Below are 23,694 nucleotides of genomic sequence, written 5' to 3' on the forward strand. Positions count from 1 at the left end.
ATAAAGTGAGATAAATTGAATAGAGAGCTGAAAGGTATGAGTCGAAGCAAGGCCCCTGAAATAGACAACATTCACTCAGATTAACTGATCCCATTGGCAGAACCAATGATGACAGAACCATGCCAGGTGGCATACCAGATGTATGAGACAGGCGAATCACCAGTTCCATTGTATGCAGGCGCAGAGAGTTGTGAATATTACCACCAGTTTAACTACTGACATGAATTGTCTATAGAACATTTGAAAAACTGGTAGAAGGTAGCATCATGGAAGTTCAGTTTGGGCTCTGGGGAAATCCTGGAACACGTAAGCCAATATTAAATAACACCTCCAACTTGTAAAACAACCAGACTGAAATTACAGGAGTTGAAGGACATGAAATGGTAGAAGCAGTGGAGACTGGAGTGAGACAGCGTTGTGTCCTATGTCCAATGTTATTCAGTCTGTATCTAGAGAACACAATAAGGGAAACCAAGCAGAATTTTGGGAAGCAAATAAAATTCAGAGAGAAGTAATTAAAGCTTTGAGGCCTGTTGATGACACTGAAGTTCTGTGAGAGATAGCGGAAAGTAAGTGAACAATATGGATAGTGTCTTGAAAATAGGCTGTAAGATTAACAGCAACAGAAGTAAAATGAGGGTAATGGAAATTTAATCGAATTCCAACAGGTGATGCTGAATGAATTAGATTATGAACTGAGACATTAAAGGTGTAAGTGTTTTTCGTTATTTGGGTAACAGAATAATTGATGATGGCTGAAGCAGAGAGGATATAAAATGTAGACTGGCAATAGGAAGAAATACACGGCTGAAAGAGAAAAATTTGTTAACACCAAATATAAATTCAAATGTTTGTCTGGATTCTAGCTTTGTACAGAAGTGAAATTTGGATGATAAGCAATTCAGGAGAGATGAGAATAGAAGTTCTGAACTGTTGTGCCACAGGAGAATGATAAAGTATAGATGGTTGGATTGAATAACTAATTAGGATATAATGAAATGACAAGTGAAAAAAGCAATTATGGCAGAATTTGATTAAAACAAGGGATTATTTGACATGACACATTATAATGCAACAGCACATCATCAACTTGACAATGGGGGAAAGTGAAGTGGCTAAAACTTGTATTGTAGTGTCAAGAACTGATCACAGGAAGCAATTTCTAACGGATGTTGGAAGATAATTTACTGTTAGGGAGATATTTGAAGTTTTAAAAGAGCATTTTATTTCCCATTGAAAAATGTGGGGCAAGTCTAATGTGGTCAATTTGTGTCATTTTACAGATACACTGTTGAATCTGTAATAAGCATCTGAGTTGATTTTATGACTTCATGTAAACATTCTTGCAAATATATTGTCAAGTCCTGCAGATGGCTTTCAACGTATTAAAATTTAAACACTCTTCCAATTATAACATATCATATTATATCTCACAGCATAGAGATACAATATGAGTTCTTCGTGAACAACAGCAATTTAAACTACATGAAGTTCGGAGTTGAATAGTATCAGCTTGTAAATGCTCAGTGGACAAATCACATTTCACTTATTCTGATCTCTGGCTGTGGCTGCCTTATTACAATGATTCAATCACTGTGCTGAAGCGCAGGACTTGCTCATAAGTACTGAGACAAGACAGTGTCATGTTACTGGGCAGTAGTCGATATTGCTACATAAATTCTTGCTCTATCTAACAACACTTCACTTGCTGTTTTTCTATGATGACTTTCGATAAATGCCATACTGTATAAACTGCAGTGACCTTTGTTTATTATAGCACTGATTTGGACTGTTATTCAAGATTATGTATGAATGGCTTTACTTGTTTTTGGCTTGTTACTTTGTTTTCAATTCAGAATGGATATCACTTCATGAATCCTACAGATTGGAAGTTTCACTCTGGATCCTTAAACAGTTTTAAAATTTTTGTGCTCAGACAAAAGGCCAATAAAGTGCACCAGAAAGATATATAGTTACCAGACACAGTTCCTTGTTGTTCTTTATGGCAGCTTCGATCTAGGAACCCACCAACAAGAACAGCAAGGAACTGTGTACAAGAAGGTTTCAGTATCACAAACGCATGGTCTGAAAAATGGAACACATGGCAAAATCATAACATGCCTTGCATCACACAAAAACCACCTGGTTTTGACCTATCACACAAAATGTGGTCCACTCTGAATAGGATTAGAACTCATTATGGAAGATGTACTTACTCCCTGTATAATTGGGGTAAAATATTATCCCCTCAGTGTGACTGCAAAGAAAGACAGACCATCAGCCACATTGTTGAAGAGTGTTCCAGAAGAGCCTATAATGGGAGCCCCGACGACTTCCTGCTAACAACTTCAGAGTCGATAGATTATATTAATAGACTCAATGTTTGTTTGTAATCCTTAAACTTTGTTATATTAGTAATGTTTCTTTGCAATTATTAACGCTTGTAATATTAGAGATTTGTCTGTTTCTTTCTTATGTGTCTGTATTGCCATATGATAAATAAATAGCCAGACATGTGGATATTAATAGGTCTCATATTGAATAAAACATTAATATTTCAACTTTTATTTATTTGTAAAAGTACAAAATGCATTACTACAATAGCATCCATTATTTTGACATTACAGTCTTAATACACTTATAGAAACAGCTCTCTGACATTTCACAGCAGCTAGTTCCTGTTTATTATTGAAGTAACAAGTACAGGAAAGACTCCTTGCAATACCTCTCTTATGATCTTTGCCTCTCATTATGTGTGTTATTCTTCTTCAGTATAGTAGGTAAATATTTGTTAACACACAAGAAAAGAGTCTGAGGGAACATTGTTACAATCTCTTAATATAATAGTACAAATTATTAGTAATCAGATAAAGTATGTGCAAAGCCCTGCATTATCCATACCGATGAAGGAGAGGAGAGCATAGATGTTACTTGTCACACTGCTGAGAATGGAACTGGAGTATCAAGCTCAGCAAAGAAATGGCGAGGTCAGTGGTGGCCGTGCTTGTGCGCATTGGTCTGCGCGGCCTGAGCAGCTGCAGCGGCCTGCTGCGCGGCGTGCTGCGTGGCGGCGAGGTCTGCACGCGCGTCCTCCAGCTGTGCCTGCGCCTGGCCGAAGCGCGTACGCGCAGCTGCCACCATGCCGCTCTGGGACGCCAGCTCGGCCTGCGCCTCCTGCGCGGCGCGCGCTGCCTGGTCGGCTGCCACCTGCGCAGCGTTCACCGCCGCCGTTACTGCGCGCACCTGGTTCTGCGTCGCCTCCACCGACTCGGCCGCCGTCGTGGCAGCTCGCTGCGCCTGCGCCAGCTGCAGCAGCTCAGACTCCACCTGCACCAGAGCGTCCCGCTGTGCCTGCTCCAGGTTAGCCACGATCAGCTGAAAATAATTCCTCTACACTGCTTATCTACGTCCCAGACAGTCTTCTGGTTGGGTTCGTCACTTATTAGCACAGCAATCGCGAACATCGATAGGGGTTTCTCTTGATGTATTGCAGTAAATGGTGGCACACTCAAACATCTGAATTATTTCCAACAGTACACGAAAAGTATAACTTGATCTACACTACTGGACATTAAAATTGCTACACCACGAGGATGACGTGCTACAGACGCGACATTTAACCGACAGGCAGAAGATGCTCTGATATGCAAATGATTAGCTTTTCAGAGCATTCACACAAGGTTGGCGCCGGTGGCGACACCTACCACGTGCTCACATGAGGAAAGTTAACCAACCGATTTCTCATACACAAACAGCAGTTGACCAGCATTGCATGGTGAAACGCTGTTGTGATGCCTCATGTAAGGAGGAGAAAAGAGTACCATCACATTTCCGACTCTGATAAAGGTCTAATAGTAGCCTATCGCGATTGCGGTTTATCGTATCGCAACATTGCTGCTTACGTTGGTCGAGATCCAATGACTGTTAGCAGAATATGGAATCGGTGGGTTCAGGAGGGTAATACGGAACGCCGTGCTGGATCCCAATGGAGTCGTATCACTAGCAGTCAAGATGACAGTCATCTTATCTGCATAGCTGTAATGGATCGTGCAACAACGTCTCGATCCCTGAGTCAACAGATGGGGATGTTTGCACGACAACTACCATCTGCACGAACAGTTCGACGACGTTTGCAGCAGCATGCACTATCGGCTCGGAGACCATGGCTACGGTTAGCCTTGACGCTGCATCACAGACAGGAGCGCCAGTGATGGTGTACTCAATGACAAACCTGGGTGCACGAATGGCAAAACATCATTTTATCAGATGAATCGAGCTTCTGTTTACAGTCATGATGGTCGCATCTGTGTTTGGCGACATCGTGGTGAACGCACATTGGAAGCGTGTAGTCGTCATAGCCATACTGGCGTATCACCTGGCGAAATGGTATAGGGTGCCACTGGTACACGTCTCGGTCACCTCTTGTTTGCATTGACGGCACTTTGAACCGTGGACGTTACATTTCAGGTGTGTTACGACCCATGGCTCTACCCTTCATTCGATCCCTGCGAAAATCTACATTTCAGCAGGATAATGTACGACCGCGTATTGCAGGTCATGTACGGGCCTTTCTGGATACAGAAAATGTTCGACTGCTACCCTGGCCAGCACATTCTCCAGATCTGTCACCAATTTATAACGTCTGGTCAATGGTGGCCGAGCAACTGGCTTGTCACAATACGCCAGTCACTACTCTTGATGAACTGTGGTATCGTGTTGAAGCTGCATGGGCAGCTGTACCTGTACACGCCATCCAAGCTCTGTTTGAGTCAATGCGCAGGCGTATCAGGGCCGTTATTACAGCCAGAGGTTGTTGTTCTGGGTATTGAATTCTCAGTATCTATGTACCCAAATTGTGTGAAAATGTAATCACATGTCAGTTCTAGTATAATATATTTGTCCAATGAATACCCGTTTATCATCTGCAGTTCTTCTTGATGTAGCAATTTTAATGGTCAGTAGTATATGTAACCATCAGTCACAGTTGATGTTTTCTGAACAAGGGAAGGCTATGAATCTGTGCTAAAATCTCAACTGCCATAGGATCTTGCCGGTTTTTTTACCCCCTTCAGTTGTGTCACGAAATACATGTTTGCAGCAGCTGAATGTGACACATATGTTGCGAAAATCCTGAAAATGAACCTCAATAAACAGAAACAAACTTATAAATGACATACTTTATAAAACAAACGATTTAGCGGGTAATGTACATGTTAGCAACTGAAATTTAGAACATATGTTTCATGCCCTTATTTCAGCTATTTGTTCGTGACTCTGTTGCTAGTTATTGACTCTCATTTTATTATATTCCAGCGCACTCTAGCGAGATATTTACGCAACTGTCACTTCTACCTCTGCAGTAAAGGTATACTAATAACAGCAGCAGAAGAGTATGCCCAACTCTATCAAAACATCAGTCTTAAATGTGGATTAATGGCACATCAAAACATAAAAGACAAATACAGAACAAGGAATCTCAGAGCGATTCCCTTCATTGTAAGCAGTAGAATATGAAAACTGTGACAAGTTTGATATGACTTCCTTAGGCTCAGATTGTTGGATCTTCTAGAAATGCTTAAGAGCTGAACTCCGCAGAAGCCATGGTCCTACACCTCTGTTACATGAAGCTAACTGGCCTCTCCATCTGCAGTTTTAAGTTTCCACTTCATGGCAGCAGTTACCAAAATTAGACTGTTATTTAAATCAACATGGAAAATATTCGGACTGCTTCCTAATAATTTAAATTCTGTAATACACTGTAATATCCATAGCTAGTGGTCTAGTGTTTACCGTTTATGTAAACGGAAGGTGGAAGGAAGAGAACGGAAAGGAAAGAGAAGGAATTATTGATGTCAGTTGCATGTCACTTTATGCGGAATCAGTGGTGATGAGTGAAAATATTCCTGAACCAGGACTCGAATCCAAGATCTCCTGCTTACTGGGCAGTTGCATTAACTACTGCACCATCCAGACAAAGTGTTTATTGCAACTGCATGGACTATCTCAGCACACGTCCTGGCCGTCCCACATTCCTATGTAGCCCGAACTATCTACAGTCCCTGTCCACGAGATTCCCGGAGGAGGTCAAACGGTATTGTGCATCCACACTGAAGATTTCTGAGTCATTGCCAATCGAGGTGAATCAGTTATATTAATGCATAGTGTCTGTTCCTTCGGAATTGTCTGAAAGAACAGACACCATACATTCACGTAACTAATGGTTTGCATTGCTGCCTCCAGGTCATAGGAGTTCCGTGTTTGGTTCCTGGTTGAATCATATATTCTCTTCACTCAGGGACTGGATGTTTGTGTTGGCCTAATAATTTCATCTCATCTCCATTGACATGAAAGTTCCCAAAGTGGCGCCAAATAGACTTGAATCGGTCAGCTGAACAACCTGTGACGGGGTCTTCCAACCAATAATGCCATACCATCATCTTCATTTTCAGTATTGAAAAATATATTTTAATCTATCTTCTGGTGTGGATCCACCTCGGAGACTAGCTCTTAGGTGCTCCTAGCCATGATACTGAATCACAAATAAAACTTAAAAATAGAAACGAATTTAACTCTCGGACACAAGGAACTTCCAAATGCTGTCTGTCTACTGCTATACTTGGTGTGCGTCTGTTAGAATAAAATACACACACACACACACACACACACACACACACACACACACACACACACACACAAATGAAAGCATATTTCACCAAGAAAAGATTCACTGGACGATCCGCCACTACATTGTTTTTGGTTGCACAGAATTGACTTCCTGATTCTACTGCAGCCCATCAATCAAGCATAATTTGCATTGACTTTTAAAATTTGAAATTTATTGACAATTTTAGTAACAAGAAGTTTTATAAAAGAAATAACTATTCTGTCAGTAACTTTTTCGTTTTTAAAACAAATTTACTTGCATGTTGCTACCTTTGCAACAACTGTTTCACTTTTCCCTTTTACTTTAGAATAATAGAGTGTTACGAGCAGTAGATGCATGACTGAACTGAATGACGAAAAGTCATGGGTAAGGTTGTCCTATTTGAAGATGTCCCATGGATGAAGCCTGTACGTGGCGTATGTGTGGGCAGTCTTTTATATACAGGTGTGGAGTGAACGTGGCGGTACATCGCGAGTTCACTGACTTTGAATTGGTTGGAAATTGGTGGTAAGTTCCTGAGGGACCTATCTGCTGAGGTCATCGGTCCCTAGGCTTACGTACTACTTAATCTAACTTAAACAATCTTACGCGTATCAGAGATTACACAAACATTCGGGTTTCTGTGATCAGCTTTGTCTCTGGTGGATCTTCCGTACTGCAGATTATTACCACACGCGTAAACAGCTGCACAGAAGGACCAGTATATGACTAACGAACTTCACGTCGCCATCACAGAGGCGCCTCACGTATCCATTTCTGCCATGCCTTCACAGAGTCAAATGCACAGTATAGACAATATCTGGCCATCGAACACACAGTCAGAGCTTGCCCATAACTTTTGGCCACTCTGTAGTCAAGAAGCGAATAACAGCAGCACGCAGATCATTAAGGAAATATCTTGGGCAAAGCACTATGTCTTTTTTTAAAACATATAACACCGGCCTTGAAATGAAATTCTACATTGCTTTTCATAAATAAGGGAAAACCCACAAAACCAGCAATAACTCTGCAAAACTGCTAGCAGTTTATACTAAAAAGAAGAGCGCTGTTCTACAGTAGTACTGTCACGTGCAAACCTAAAGTGTATCAGTTTATTTGCATCAACTGAACGTAGTAGACAACTGCTTGTTTGTGTATAAGATGAGAAGTAAATAAGAAAAATTGTGAGCGCTCACCTGCTTGCCGGCGAGCGCGGCCTGCGCCGTGGCTGCGGCTGCGGCGGCGTTCTGCGCGAGCGCGTTCTTGGCCTGGAAGGCGGCCTGCCCGCCCGCGGCCGGCTGGCCCGCGACTGCGGCGTGGGCGGCGTCCACGGCGCCCTGCGCGATGCTCACCAGCCCCGCGCCCACGCTGTGCCCGTGGCCGTGGCCGTGCCCGTAGCTCGACTCCGCCGCCTCCGCCTCGGAAGAAGCCACCGCCGGATCCGCCTCCACCTGCCGTCGCAAGTTGCAAAAAGAAACATTCTCATTATTCATGGATAAGCAGCTGCCAGCAGCAACTCGTATACCCTTAGCTCACTTATTTGTTACATAGTTCAATTCTCAATTTCGTTGCGTGTTTTTGGGTACTTACATTGTTTAATTCATAAATTTCGGGCGTATTATAGTATTTGAGAGTTGTAGCATCGCGTTTTAGTACCTGAATAGTGTAAAATCGCGTAGTCTCCTTTTGCCGCCGAGCAGTGTGTCAGCACTGCGCAAGTAGCAGCATCACTGCATTTACTAGGCAATCTTGTATTTTAATAACCGTTTAAATTTTGTATCGAATTGTTTGTGCTCTTTGTAGATGAGTTCAGACGTTCCTTGCACAACAGTATTTAGCATAGATAGGGACTGCGACTGCTGTGTTCGGATGCGGGCTGAGCTGGCATCCCTTCGCTCCCAGCTTCAGGCAGTGTTGGCTTCGGTCACACAGCTTGAGGCTGTTGCCAGTGGAGATCACTGTGGGGGTCCGGACGGGGGTTTGTCGGGGACGGCCAGCTCGTCCCACGCATCCTCCGATCGGACTACGGCTGTGGCTGCCGGGGATACTGCCCACATTGAGGCTGGCCCATCACCTGTGGTAGAGTGGGAGGTCGTCTCGAGTTGTGGCAGGGGGCGGAAGACATTCCAGAGGGCTGAACGGAAGGCCTCTCCAGTTTGTCTGACGAACCGGTTTCAGGCTCTGTCTCCAGCTGATACTGATCTTCAGCCGGATATGGCTGCTTGTCCTGTTCCAGAGGTTGCCCCTCATTCTGCAAGATCCGGGCGGTCGCAGAGGGTGGGCTTACTGGTACATCTACATGACTACATCTACATGACTACTCTGCAGTTCACATTTAAGTGCTTGGCAGAGGGTTCATCGAACCACAATCATACTATCTCTCTACAATTCCACTCCCGAACAGCGAGCGGGAAAAACGAACACCTAAACCTTTCTGTTCGAGCTCTGATTTCTCTTATTTTATTTTGATGATCATTCCTACCTATGTAGGTTGGGCTCAACAAAATATTTTCGCATTCGGAAGAGAAAGTTGGTGACTGAAATTTCGTAAAAAGGTCTCGCCGCGACGAAAAACGTCTATGCTGTAATGACTTCCATCCCAACTCGTGTATCATATCTGTCACACTCTCTCCCCTATAACGCGATAATACAAAACGAGCTGCCCTTTTTTGCACCCTTTCGATGTCCTCCGTCAATCCCACCTGGTAAGGATCCCACACCGCGCAGCAATATTCTAACAGAGGACGAACGAGTGTAGTGTAAGCTGTCTCTTTAGTGGACTTGTTGCATCTTCTAAGTGTCCTGCCAATGAAACGCAACCTTTGGCTCGCCTTCCCGACAATATTATCTATGTGGTCCTTCCAACTGAAGTTGTTCGTAATTTTAACACTCAGGTACTTAGCTGAATTGACAGCCTTGAGAATTGTACTATTTATCGAGTAATCGAATTCCAACGGAGTTCTTTTGGAAGCTCCAACGTGAGGCGCCACACACAGAAATCCATGGGATTTAAATCTGGAGACCTTGAACGCCAAGGTAAAGACTGTCCTCTACCTATCCAATGTTGACCATACGTCCGAGTTAGAAGCTGGCGCACTCTTAAATGAAAATGTGCTGGAGCTCTGTCACGCATGAACCACATGTTCAGGCGTTGCTCCAGTGGGACATCATCATGTACATCTGGAAATACAGTCCGTAGAAACAGCATGTACTGCTGTCCATTTAGTCTCTGTGGTAGGAATTGTGCTCCAGTTATGCAGTCTCCTTGCAGTCCTGCCCAGACGTATAACGAATAACGCTGCTGGTATCGTGATACGTGTGTTGCATTAGGATTGACATCGACCCAGATGTGACAGTTATGGTAGTTAAAAATATCGTCACAGGTAAAGCCAGCCCCACCCATGAACAGAACACTGTTTACAAACAGGGGATTCATGGTACACTGTTGTTGCCCCCATTAGCAGAAATCCTCTCTACGATGCAAGTCTGCTTTGTTGAGGGCTTGCACTCGCTGGAGATGATATGGATACAGTACTTCCCTATGTAAAATCCGCCATACATTGCTATGACTCGGGACACACTCTTGGGTAGCAATCCTCCTTTTTGAAGTGCTCTGATGTTCGTGTAAAATGCGTAACATTCTTTTCTCAACATCGCGTGTTATGGATCTAGGTCAACCTTGTCGTACCTGTTGTGCGAAACTCCCGATTTCTCTAAGGCGCTGATGTAACCGGCTAAATGTAATCTTGTCGGGCTGCCTGTGGAGAGGTAAAGCTTCTTCATACAATCGTGCAGCCTCAAGGGCTTTGCTGATCTCTTTGCCATACATGAAGTGCATGTCAGCGTTCTCTTCACTGGTGAAACAGCTGTCAATGGCGCCTCCACGTTCGTGACTGATTGTGAGGTCAGTACGGCACAGTGCACGGAGGAAGTAGTTGCGCATGCTTAAACGAACATATAGTCGATTCCAAACCTTCAGACATCAAAGGAAATACTGCGGTATCCAGAGGAGTTTACAGTTGGTTCCCAACTCGAATTAATGCGATACTTCGGCAACGGCTGATCTGCGGACCCATGTTTATTGGAGCTTAATAGCTACTTTTGGCATGTACTTTCCATGTGTGAAATATTAAACAAACATACGTTGTATTTTATACTTTTACTACTGAGAGGTGCTGACTGATTATTTACAGAAGAACGGAAAAACTGATAGAAGCCGACATCGGGATAGATCAGTTTGAGTTCCGGTGAAATATTCATCGGAGGTGATAGGTTAAAAGAAAGGCATACCTATGTTTATGCCACTTATAGACTTATACAGGGTGGTCAGAAACAGTGTGAAAATCTTTTAAAGGTGTTGCCGTGCAGATTCTGCTGAGAATTAATTGCTGAGAAAAAAATTCGTTACGTTGCGCCGTTTCCGAGATAATTATCTAGTTAGCCAATTGGGCCGTTTCTCGCGCAAATTCAAGCGCCCCGCTAGAGACAGTTAGTGTCAGTTGTTCTCATAGCATAGAAGGCAGCGCACGAGACTGCTCAGCCTTTGGCTCTGGTTCAGTCCATACTACCGTCCCGTGTCCAATTTTTTCTGTCGCTCTCTTATTCGGGTTTTAGTAAACCAAACGAAGGACACGTTTGGCAACACCGACTCTGGCGGCCATTCGAGTTAGCGCGCGTAACGGCCTGATTGGGTAACTTCAGTGCTAATTAACACGAAAACGGTGCAACGTATTGAATGTTTTTTTCTTAAAAATTATTTCGCAGCGCAACCCTTCCTGCAACACCCTTACAATTTTCCAGACTGTTTCTGACCACCCTGTAGAAAGGGCACAACCGACTTCCTACCCCATACTTCCCTTCTCCAACCGGACCGATGACCTCGCTGTTTGGTCCCCCCCCCCCCCCCCCCAAATGGTTCAAATGGCTCTGAGCACTACTGGACTTAACTGCTGTGGTCGTCAGTCTCCTAGAACTTACAACTGCTTAAGCCCAACTAACCTAAGGACATCACACAAATCCATGTCCGAGGCAGGATTCGAACCTGCGACCGTAGCGGTCGCGCGGTTCCAGACTGTAGCGCCTAGAACCGAACGGTCACTCCAGCCGGACCCCTCCCCCACGTCAACCAACCAACGCTACCATAACACCATACACGCGTCCATTACACTTGCCTGCACTCTGAAAGTACAGTTACGACCAAATTCTCAAACATCCGCAAGGAAAGGGGTCACTGTGCGCAGCGGAAGAAATCTTTTTCTACTCGACAGCCGAACCTACCCTTTGCGATCTCCCAGTAGTCATGCCATACGACTGTACTGTACTTTTCAGGGTATTTCCTTACCTCTTCAACAACTCCACTTCGAAACCGACTACATCCATGGCAGGATAACAGCAACTGTCATCGTGTGAACTGCCCCATTCTCCTACGACTGCTGCTTCGCGTTGATCGGTGGAATCGCTGGGAAGCAGCAGCGATTGGCGAGCGCAGCTGTCCCGCCGTGTCCTCGTAGCGAGATATCAGCTTCACTGCCGTACTGTGTACGGTTCCATTGTTTCACGTATACTGCTACAACACGCTAGGAAATTACGCTGTGAGCTCTCGGTAACGAGTAGTTCGTATGCGTCGAGTCTAAATTGGTGTTAGAAATTGCAACAGCCCAGAAAGAACGGCCTAAATGATTCCAAACGCAGAGAATATACAGAGCAAAATTCTAGCTATAAATCGTTCAACTTATAGTGATATGGCGAACATGTAGGCTTAACTGTCAGCGTTACACCCAGGTAGGAAAATTAACAGTCATAAAACGAACTGTATTTGTCCATGGAACGAGTCAGTACATATTTTACAAAATGCTGATTACAAAATTTATTTAAAAGTTCAAGAATTAATAAAATACGAAAAAATTTTCAAATAGTGTAGGAATAAATAACACAGTACAGATAACAGTTCAGTAATTACCCGCCATGGTAGCCGAGAGCGCTAACGTGCTGCCTCCTCGACGCGCGTAGGCGCGCCGACCCTGGATCGAATCCGCCCGGCGGATTAACGACGAGGGCCGGTGTGCCGGCCAGCCTGGATGTGGTTTTTAGGCGGTTTTCCACATCCCACTGGTTGAATACTGGGCTGGTCCCCACGTTCCGCCTCAGTTACACGCGTCACAGATATTTGAAACACGTTCGCACTATTTCACGATTTACACTAGATGCACACAGCTGGGGTACACTTCTTCCATTCCTGAGGGTACAGGGTGGCTGCAGGATGGGCATCCGGCCACCCTTGAAACTAATTTTGCCAACTCCGTTCTAACCACGCCGACCCTGCGATCGCTGCGGGACTATGGTGTAAGCAAAAGAAAGAAAGAAGATAGAAGTTCTGTAATTCTGAACTACAGCCAGGAACTCCTGTGGGGTGGTGTCACGTGTTTCTGTTCTGTGTCTGTCGCCTTCATTGATATTTATCAATGATCCATCAGAAACATGACTGATGGCTTAAAAATATTATTTTTAAATGTTACATGACTGTTTCAAGAATCCTTCGCCAAACGCAACATCTTGGATGGTTTCCTTTACCCGTTACAGCTGTGGTCGAAAATTACTCAAGCGAAGTTATTATTGGAAGCAGCAAAAACCGAAAAAGTCAAGAAGTATGCGTCTGCAGTGGTGTAAATTGCACCGACCACATAAAACTAGTTAAAAGGATGACAAACTTGAAACAAAGATTCACCGGAAGATCTACAAAAAGTAATATAAGAAAGTGGTACATTATGCCCTATCGATCGACCAATTTCTGCATATTGCTCGCCAGCCTGGGACTTGTAGCAGGTACGAGTAATAGATGAGATGCAGAAGATACAAAGAAGAGCCGTGTGTTTCTTCACGGAGGCGATTTACCAACCGCAACAAGGACACCGTTAAGAGAGGTGTTATGCGCCACGGAGAGGTATTGTTATGATTCCGACAGTGTTACTTCCAAGACGACTCAGACATTATATCATATTCTCCCATAAATATCTCGGAAAATGACCATGAGAGGCAATTCACTCAACATCTAGCTCATACGGAGACTTGCCGATTGTCGTTTTTCCCGCGCACTATCCGCAAGCAGTAATAGAGGTCTCCGACAACCATTGTGGTTCCATCAGTGGCTGTAAACCGTCTTTCGGAGTTAAGATGTAGATGTACTGCAACTATATTCCGAGAATCGAAGACACTGTAAACAATAGGAGTACACTTAACTATGTAAAGTTACGAGAGGTCTTCAAAATGTAAGCTACACATTATCACCGCCGTCTGTGCGCCCTTGTTGGCCGTTGGTACCTTTTCACTACGGCTTAATGCGACACTGCATTTGGTCCACATACCGCTGGAATTTCAGGGTCAATCTGTGTGCAGTTGAGACATTTTGTCTACAAGAATCGTACTGTCTCACGTTCTTCCACTGTGGAGTACATTTTCAGTTTCCGTGACATTTCAGTATCGAACAGCGTGATGCCCTGTTATCCGTCCCGCAGCAGAACTGTTTCTGCAGGAAACCCAGAACATGAGCTCTCGTCTGACAATGCATCACTGTAGTTGCGCAGAGGTCTTAGTATGGGTGACATGTGTGAACTACTTTCTGAAGTTTCTACGTGTTAATGACCATATTACGTACTTTCTACATCTACATCTACCTAGATACTCCGCAAGCCACTGTACTGTGGGTGGCGGATGGTACCTTGCACTACTACTAGTCATTTCCTTTCCTATTCCACTCGCAAACAGAGCGAGGGAAAAACAACTGTCTATATGTCTCCGTATGAGCCCTGATTTCTCCTATCTTATCTTTGTAGTCCTCATGCGCAAAGGCGACAGTAGAATCGTTCGGGAATCAGCTTCAAAAGCCAGTTCTCTAAATTTTTTAAATAGTGTTTCTCAACAAGAACGTCGCACTCCCTCTGGGGATTCCCATTTGAGTTCCCGAAGCATCTCCGTAAGGGCTGCCCAGCTAGCCGCGTGGTCTAACGCTCTGCTTCCCGAGAGGGAAGGCGTGTCGGTCCCTGGCACGAATCCACCCGGCGGATAAGTGTCGGGGTCCGGTGTTCCAGCCAGCCTGTGGGTGGTTTTTAAGGCGGTTTTCCATCTGCCTCGGTAAATAAGAGCTGGAGACGAACCGCACAATAACGCTGGGTTCGGTGTGGGGCGGTGGGGTGGGTGGACTGCTGTGAGCTGTTGTGGGGTTGTGAACCACCCAGGGCTACGGCGGGACGAAGTCTCTCCGTCGTTTCTAGGTGCCTGGTGTAATACGTACGTACATACATACAAACAACTGCGTAAAAATTACGTGTTCTTCAAACCTACCGTCGACCGCTGTGGCCGAGTGGTTCCAGGCGCTTCATGCCGGAATCGCGCTGCAGCTATAGTCGCAGGTTCGAATCCTGCCTCGGGCATAGATGTGTGTGATGTCCTTAGGTTAGTCAGGTTTAATTAGTCCTAAGTCTAGGGGACTGATGACCTCAGATGTTAAGTCCCATAGTGCTTAGAGCCATTTGAACCATCAAACCTACTGGTAACAAATCTAGCAGCCTGCCTCTGAATTCCTTCGATGTCTTCCTTCAATCCTGTTACAGATCCCAAACACTCGAGCAGAACTCAAGAATAGGTCGCATCAGCGTCCTATATGCGATCTCCTTTAGAAGTTAATCACTCTTTACTGAAATTCTGCAAATAAACCGAAGTCGACTATTCGCCTTCCATACCACAGTTCTCACATGCTCCTTCCATCTCATTTCGCTTTTGCAACGCTACGCCCAGATATTTAACCGTCGTGACTATGTCAAGCAGGACACTAGTATCATTGTATCCTAACACTACAAATTTGATCTTCCTACTTATCCGCATCACCTTACATTTTTCCACATTTAGGGGTAGCTGTCATTCATTACACCAACTGTAAATTTTGTCTAAGTAGTCTTGTATTTTCCAACAGTCTCTCAACTTAGACACCTTACCTAACACCATGGCATCCTCAGTAAACAACCGCAGATTGCTGCCCACCCTGTCCGCAAATCTTTTATGTATATAGAGAACAACAGCGGTCCTACCACACTTCCCTGGGGCGCACCTGACGATGCCCTCGTGTCTTATGAACACATGCCGTTGAGGACATTATACTAGGTTCTATTATTTAAGAAGTTTTCGAGCCACTCACATATCTGCGAACTTAGTCCATATGCTCGTACCTTCGTCAACAGCCTGCAGTGGGACTCCGTGTCAACTGCTTTCCAGATATCTACAAATATGGAATCTGCCTGTTGCCCTTCATCCATAGTTCACAGTATATCATGTGAGAAAAGGGCAAGCTGAATTTCGCACAAGCGATGCTTCCTAAGACTATGGTGATTCGTGGACATAAGCTTCTCAGTCTCAAGAAAGTTTATTGTATTGCAACTGAGAATATGTTTAAGGACTCTACAGATAACAGAAGTTAAGGATAATGGTCTGTAATTTTACGGGCCGTTCTTTTACCCTTCTTATATACTGGAGTCATCGGCACGTTTTTCCAATCACTTGGGGCATTGTGCTGGGCGAGAAATTCACGATAAATGCAAGCTAGGTAACGGGCCAGTGCCGTAGAATACTCTTTGTAAAATCGAACTGGGATTCAATCCACACCTAGTGATTTATTTGCATTGAATCTTTGAGTTGTTTCTGTACGCCAGGGATGCTTATTACTAAGTCGTCCATACGGGATCACTCTTTTCTTCGATAACGCTAAAGCTCGGTATGACCTGTTATCTGTAATGAAACCTTAATCTCCGTATGACTCACGCAGAATTTGTGGTCAGTTCAAAAACATTTGCTTTCGTGTAACTTACGTTGGCCAGCTGTCCCGCATCCTCGGCTGCTATAGCTGAGCACCACAGCCCTGCAGACAAAGAGAAATGCAGGTTATGGAGCTTCTACATGACACTTCAGCAGGCAAAACATAATTAATGTTCTTTCAAAATGACTTACCCACAAGGACGAAAGCAAAGACGGACTGCATCTTCATGATGATAATAACCCTAAAACACGAGAGTTCATATCTGTAAATTTTAAATGTCTTTCAGCTGGACAAAACGTTTTATGCATTTTTAAGTAGATATTCTCTCTCAACGTTTGCATGACAGAACAAAGATTTACATGTAAACGAACAAAACTGTATTACAACTATCCAAGAGCAAGTTATTGATGTATTAAAACAATTTATTGTTAGCGTTGTATTTGTATACATGTCTGTAAGTATCGAACTTATGCAGTCTATAGCAGCCTATGGCTTTAAAAATGTTTAACATTGCTTCTAGGTAGTCCACGGATATGGATGTAATTAACGGGTCCAAAGTAAAGATTTCCCGTACTCTAGATTCCTTGCCACAGATTTAAAGTAGAAATTATAGTACGTTATTAGGTGAAAACTGAAAGTTAGTGGTAAATTAAGAAAAGCAACTGTCACGCAGACTTGGATTTAATCGTAACAGAAACGTGAACCAGTGTGCGAGAAGGCAGTGGTACTGACCTGGGATCAGCTACAGCTACCTGTGTGAAAGGAAAGCGGGAACTGGCGATGGTAGAGGGCGAGAGGCGAGTATTTATACGGGACCGCAGGCCCTTCCGCGCGAGCTGCGGGAAGAAAATCCAAGCAGCAGCTGGCTCGCTTTTTCTTCACAGACATTGCCCGACTCTTGTTTCTTGCTGAGGTCCTTTCTATGTCCGAGATGACTTTCAGTTTCCAGGCTACAGACGGGAGTAATTCACGTTCACGACCAATGACACATTTCATCTGCAATACGCCCTGTCTTTGGTAAGTATTAGAAATTCTAAAAGACGGACGACGTAACGAGCTAGTTGTAATCTAGTAATAGTCTTCGATATGTTGGCGAAAATAAATGTTTAATTCCGGAGGTAGGCATAAAATATCATCCGAAATTGTGATAAACGCATTTTCTGAAGATTATTTGGAGCAGTTAGTTCATAAGCCCACGCGAATAGTAAACGGTTGTAAAAACACACTTGACCTCTTAACAACAAATAATCCTGACTTAGTAACGAGCATCAAAACCGATATAGGGATTAGTGAACACAGGATTGTTGAAGCGAGATTGAATATTGTAATCCCCAAATCGTCGAAAAATAAGCGAAAAACATACCTATTCAAAAAAGCAGATAAAAATTCACTTGAGGCCTTCCTGAGAGACAATCACCACTCATTCCAAATTAATAATATAAGTTTAGACCAGATTTGGCTTAAATTCAAAGAAATGGTATCGGCAGCAATTAAGAGATTTATACCAAATAAACTAACAAACAACGGAGCTGACCCTCCTTGGTACACAAAACGGGTTAGAACACTGTTGCAGAAACAACGAAACAAACGTGCCAAATTTAAACAGATGCAAAATCCACAAGATTGGCGATCGTTTACAGAAGCTCGAAATTTAAAGTGGAGTTCAATGCGAGACGCCTATAACAGTGTCCACAACGAAACTTTGTCTCGAAACCTGGCAGAAAAGCCAAAGAGATTCTGGTCGTATGTGAAGTATGTTAGCGACAAGAAACAATCAATGTCTTCTCTGCACGATAGCAATGGAGATACTACCGAAGTCAGTGTTGCCAAAGCAGAGTTACTAAACACAGCCTTCCTAAATGCCTTCACAAAAGAAGACGAAGTAAATATTCCAGAACTCGAATCGAGAACAGCTGCCAACATGAGTAATGTAGAAGTAAATATCCTCGGAGTTGTGAAACAACTTAAATTACTTAATAAAGCAAGTCTTCTGGTCCAGACTGAATACCAATTAGGTTCCTTTCGGAGTATGCTGATGCATTAGCTCCCTACTTAACAATCATATACAACCGTTCGCTCGACGAAAGATCCGTACTCAAAGACTGGAAAGTTGCACAGGTCACACCAATATTCAAGAAAGGTAGTAGGAGTAATCCACTAAATTAAAGACCCATCTCGTTAACGTCGATATGCAGCAAGATTTTGGAACATATATTGTGTTCGAACATTTTGAATTACCTCGAAAAAACGGTCTATTGACACACAGTCAACATGGGTTTAGAAAACATCGTTCCTGTGAAACACAACTAGCTTTTTATTCACATGAAGTGTTGAATGCTATTGATAAGGGATTTCAGTTCAATTCTGTATTTGCGGATTTACGGAACGCTTTTGACACTGTACCACACAAGCGGCTCGTAGTGAAATTGCGTGCTTATGGAATATCGTCTCAGTTATGTGACTGGATTTGTGATTTCCTGTCAGCGAGGTCACAGTTCGTAGTAATTGACGGAAAGTCATTGAGTAAAACAGAAGTGATTTCTGGCGTTCCCCAAGGTAGTGTTATAGGCCCTTTGCTGTTCCTTATGTGTATAAACGATTTGGGAGACAATCTGAGAAGCCGTCTTCGGTTGTTTGCAGATGACGCTGTCGTTTATCCACTAATAAAGTCATCAGAAGATCAAAACAAACTGCAAAACGATTTAGAAAACATATCTGAATGGTGCGAAAAGTGGCAGTTGACCCTAAATATCGGAAAGTGTAGGGTCATGTGCATGAGTGCTTAAAGGAACTCGTTAAACGTCTGTTACACGATAAATCAGTCTAATCTAAAAGCCGTAAACTCAACAAAATACTTAGGTATTACAATCACGAACAACTTAAATTGGAAAGAAGACATAGAAAATGTTGTGGAGAAGGCTAACCAAATGCTGCGTTTTATTGGCAGGACACTTAGAAAATATAACAGACCTACTAAGGAGATTGCCTACACTACCCTTGTCCGTCCTCTTTTAGAATACTGCTGCGCGGTGTGGGATCCTTAACAGATAGGACTGTCGGAGTACATCAAAAAAGTTCAAAGAAAGGCAGCAAGTTTTGTATTATCGCGAAATGTGGGAGAGAGTGTCACAGAAATGAAAAAGAAAGGATTTGGGCTGGAAATCATTAAAAGAAGCGTTTTTCGTTGCGACGGAATCTTCTCACGAAATTCCAATCACCAACTTTCTCCTCCGAATGCGAAAATATTTTGTTGACACCGACCTACATAGGGGGGAACGATCACCACAATAAAATAAGGGAAATCAGAGCTCGTACAGAAAGATATATGTGTTCATTCTTTCCGCGTGCTATACGAGATTGGAATAATGGAGAATTGTGAAGGCGGTTCGATGTACCCTCTGCTAGGCACTTAAATGTGATTTGCAGAGTATCCATGTAGATGTAGATGTAACACACACTTCTGTCTTTCGTAACTCGTATTTACAATAATTATTCAGTTTTATAACGGACTATGTTCACAGCATAAAAGGAATGGAATGGGTTGCCACTGAAAGAGCTGCACCCATTAAACTGCACTAATTGTTCACCAGCAGGCTGAGTGTGGATTTTCAGAAGCAGCTCTTTAAGCTCATCCGAAGCACTGCACTGTATAGTTGACGATCAGGAACGCAAGGAAAAAAGAAAAGGAAGAAAGTTCGAAGAAAAAAGTGAATAGATAGCGTATCACTGAATATGTGTTGAGGAGACTTAAGCAAGAGAGGTTGATGCTGACTCTGATTTTCGAGCTGAGAGATAAGCAGACTGGACAGACCCTCACAAACAAATGGTTCTGGCACGACATCGCAAAAGGGAAGTTGAAGGGGAGAAGTAAGTCGTGGAAGAAGAAGAATACTCTTACAGGATTAATTACGAAAAAGAAGGCACTGCCACAAAATGAAGAAAGATAAAGAAATATCGGCGCTTGCAGAGGAAAATTCACAAACATTTTCCCTCGTACTCCCATTATCAATTAAATTAAAAACTGTCAAACTGGAGCACACGATCTCTTGTAATACACTCATTTATTTATAAATGTGTTGATTGCATCTAAATGCAATGACTAATGAACCAAAATATTATGACCATTGCACACCGCGATGCTGAATGCCGCCTGATGGCGTTCCGTGCACGTGACGCGGTAAGGAAAATACAGGGGCTGACAAAAATACCGAAACACCACAACACGACACATTACAATGTGTAGTATGGTTTAGAAAACCCGTTGGCATACAAAACAGCTTCCAGTCACCTCGGAATGTATGAACACATGTCCTATGTGGTTTTCAAGGGAATCATATACCAGTACTCATGTCAGATAGTGGCCAGTGCAGGTAAGGATGATAGAGGTGGATAACGATCACCTACCCTTCTCTCCAGAGAAGGCCATAAAGGTTCAGTTACACTACTGGACATTAAGATTGCTACACCACGAAGATGACGTGCTACAGACGCGAAATTTAACCGACAGAAGGAAGATGCTCTGATATGCAAATGATTAGCTTTTCAGAGCATTTACACAAGGTTGACGCCGGTGGCGACACCTGGAACGTGCTGACATGAGGAAAGTTTCCAACCGATTTCTCATACACAAACAGCACTTGACCGGCGTTGCCTGGTGAAACGTTGTTGTGGTGCCTCGTGTAAATAGGAGAAATGTGTACCGCCACGTTTCCGACTTTGATAAAGGTCGGATTGTAGTCTATCGCGATTGCGGTTTATCGTGTCGCGATATTGCTGCTCGCGTTGGTCGAGATCCAATGACTGTTAGCAGAATATGGAATCGGTGGGTTCAGGAGGGTATTACGGAACGCCGTGCTGAATCCCAACGGCCTCGTATCACTAGCAGTCGAGATGACAGGCACCTTATCCGCATGGCTGTAACGGATCGTGCAGCCACGTCTCGATCCCTGAACAGATCAGGACGTTTGCAAGACAACAACCATCTGCACGAACAGTTCGATGAGGTTTGTAGCAGCATGGACTATCAGCTCCGAGACCATGGCTGCGGTTACCCTTGACGCTGCATCACAGACGGGAGCGCTTGCGATGGTGAACTCGACGACGAACCTAGATGCACGAATGGGAAAACGTCATGTTTTCGGATGAATTGAGGTTCTGTTTACAGGATCATGATGGTCTCATCCGAGTTTGGCGACATCGCGATGAACGCACAATGGAAGCGTGTATTCGTCATCACCATACTGGCGTATCACCCGGCGTAATGGTATGGGGTGCCATTGCTTACACGTCTGGGTCACCTCATGTGTGCATTGACGGCACTTTCAACCATGGACGTTACATATCAGGTGTGTTACGACCCATGGCTCTACCCTTCATTCGATCCCTGCGAAAATCTACATTTCAGCAGGATAATGCACGACCGCGTATTGCAGGTCCTGTACGGGCCTTTCTGGATACAGAAAATGTTCGACTGTTGCCCTGGCCAGCATATTCTCCGGACCTCTCACCAATGGAAAATGTCTGGTCAATGGTGGCCGAACAAGTGGTTCGTCACAATACGCCAGTCACTACTCTTGATGAACTGTGGTATCGTGTTAAAGATGCATGGGCAGCTGTAACTGTACACGTCATCGAAGCTCTGTTTGACTCAATGTCTAGGCGTATCAAGGCCGTTATTACGGCCAGAGGTGGTTGTTCTGGGTACTTATTTCTCAGGATCTATGCACTGAAATGGTGTGAAAATGTAATCACATGTCAGTTCTAGTATGATATATTTGTCCAATGAATACCCGTTTATCATCTGCATTTCTTCTTGGTGTAGGAATTTGAATGACCAGTAGTGTATATTGTAACCTGATGACTGTGGTAGCCAGCGGCGATCAGACATTTCATACTCGTGCTCACAAAACCAGTCCCAGATGACGTGAGCTGTGTCAACAGACGCCCTGTCTTCTTGGAGCACACCATCACCACTGAGGAACAAACACTGAACAATGGGATGGATCTAATCAGCCAAAATGGTCACTTAACCCTTGTCACTAATACCACTTTGCAGATGAACCGTGGGGACCATGGAATACCATGATATGGTTACCCAAACCATCACCGAACGCCCGCCATGTTTTGCTCTTGGAATGCAAACTCACCAGTAGTTGGAAACCGTGTGAAACAAGAATCATCCGACCGACTGACTTCCTTCCATTGCTCCATAGCTCATGTTTCACGGCTTCATTACCCCGCTTTCCTGTTACGGACATTTCCATTACTGACGAGAGGTTTTGCAATTACAGCTCGCCCAGTGACTCCCGAGTTATGAAATTCCTTTCATGTTTTTTTTTATGTCACTGTTCTCTTCACTGACCGTCTGCCACGATCATTCAACACGCGCTCTAGTCCGCGTTGAGACTTAGCGAATGATGTTTTTCTCTTTCCCGGCAGGCGGTGTAAATCTTGGATATGGTGCCTCTTGAAACACCAAACACTTCGGCCTACTTGGTTAAAGGAAGCACCAAACATACGAGCATCAACAGTTTATCCACGTTCGAATAAACTTAGTCCCGACATAATGCACTCACAACTACATGCATCGTTCTGATTGACACTTTCAGTGTACTGAGGACATTGTACAGACAGCGTTAGTGGTCCAATGCAATAGCTCAACCTGCAAGGTGGGCTAGCATATTCAATTATGTTCAAGCACGTATTTCTCGCGGTGTTCCCATATTTTTATCCAACCTCTCATACAGGGTGTAAATTTTTAGTTAACAGGCCAGAATAACTCGAAAAATAAGATTCACACAAAAAAAATGTGTAGAATTCAAAGTTGATTATTTTCGAGGGGGAACATCTGCTGGTGCTAAAATTAGCCCGCCACCCCAGCCCCCTGGAGGTGGGGCGGGAGGCAACTTTAAAATTTCTACATAAAAAACTACGTACATTTTGTCTTAAACATTTTTTTATTCTTGTAAGTTGGCGCTGTAATTCAAGAAAATCCATTTTCTCATTTTTGCGTGGAAAATGGCTACGGATAAATAAAATATACTTACTAAATTTTGATTTGGTAAAACTAAAACTTTCCCTCTCTCCCCATAGGGTTGGGTTTGAGAGAGAGGAATTAGAGTTTTAGAAATGTTGACCCATTAATATTTCTGAACGTGTGGTGTGACACATTGCCCTGCTGGAATTGTTCAATTCTGTCAAAATGCACAATGGATATTGATGGATGCAGATGATCAGACAGGATGCTTAT

General features: G+C 43.7%; 1 protein-coding gene across 1 annotated transcript; it reads right to left on the minus strand.

The window, feature by feature from the left end:
• Positions 1-2,549: 2,549 nt before the first annotated feature.
• LOC126298480 (nuclease SbcCD subunit C-like) lies at positions 2,550-17,251 on the minus strand. Its single transcript, XM_049989816.1, has 5 exons — positions 17,178-17,251; positions 16,637-16,686; positions 16,498-16,547; positions 7,840-8,094; positions 2,550-3,375 (listed from the first exon to the last, which is right to left on the minus strand). Exons 2-5 carry the CDS (start codon positions 16,671-16,673, stop codon positions 2,989-2,991), a joined length of 729 nt encoding a protein of 242 aa, XP_049845773.1. The 5' UTR covers positions 16,674-16,686; positions 17,178-17,251; the 3' UTR covers positions 2,550-2,988.
• Between the last annotated feature and the right edge of the window lie 6,443 nt (positions 17,252-23,694).

Source organism: Schistocerca gregaria, chromosome X, assembly GCF_023897955.1.
Source record: "Schistocerca gregaria isolate iqSchGreg1 chromosome X, iqSchGreg1.2, whole genome shotgun sequence".
Taxonomy (NCBI): domain Eukaryota; kingdom Metazoa; phylum Arthropoda; class Insecta; order Orthoptera; family Acrididae; genus Schistocerca; species Schistocerca gregaria.

What these genes read in the sequence shown, in the direction of transcription:
- LOC126298480 (XM_049989816.1), bottom strand. Translation starts at nt 16,673, where the DNA reads ATGAAGATGCAGTCCGTCTTTGCTTTCGTCCTTGTGG. An exon ending in CTTTGCTTTCGTCCTTGTGG is followed by an intron (nt 16,548 to 16,636) that starts GTAAGTCATTTT and finishes CTTTGTCTGCAG; the next exon opens with GGCTGTGGTGCTCAGCTATA. An exon ending in ATGCGGGACAGCTGGCCAAC is followed by an intron (nt 8,095 to 16,497) that starts GTAAGTTACACG and finishes TTGCGACGGCAG; the next exon opens with GTGGAGGCGGATCCGGCGGT.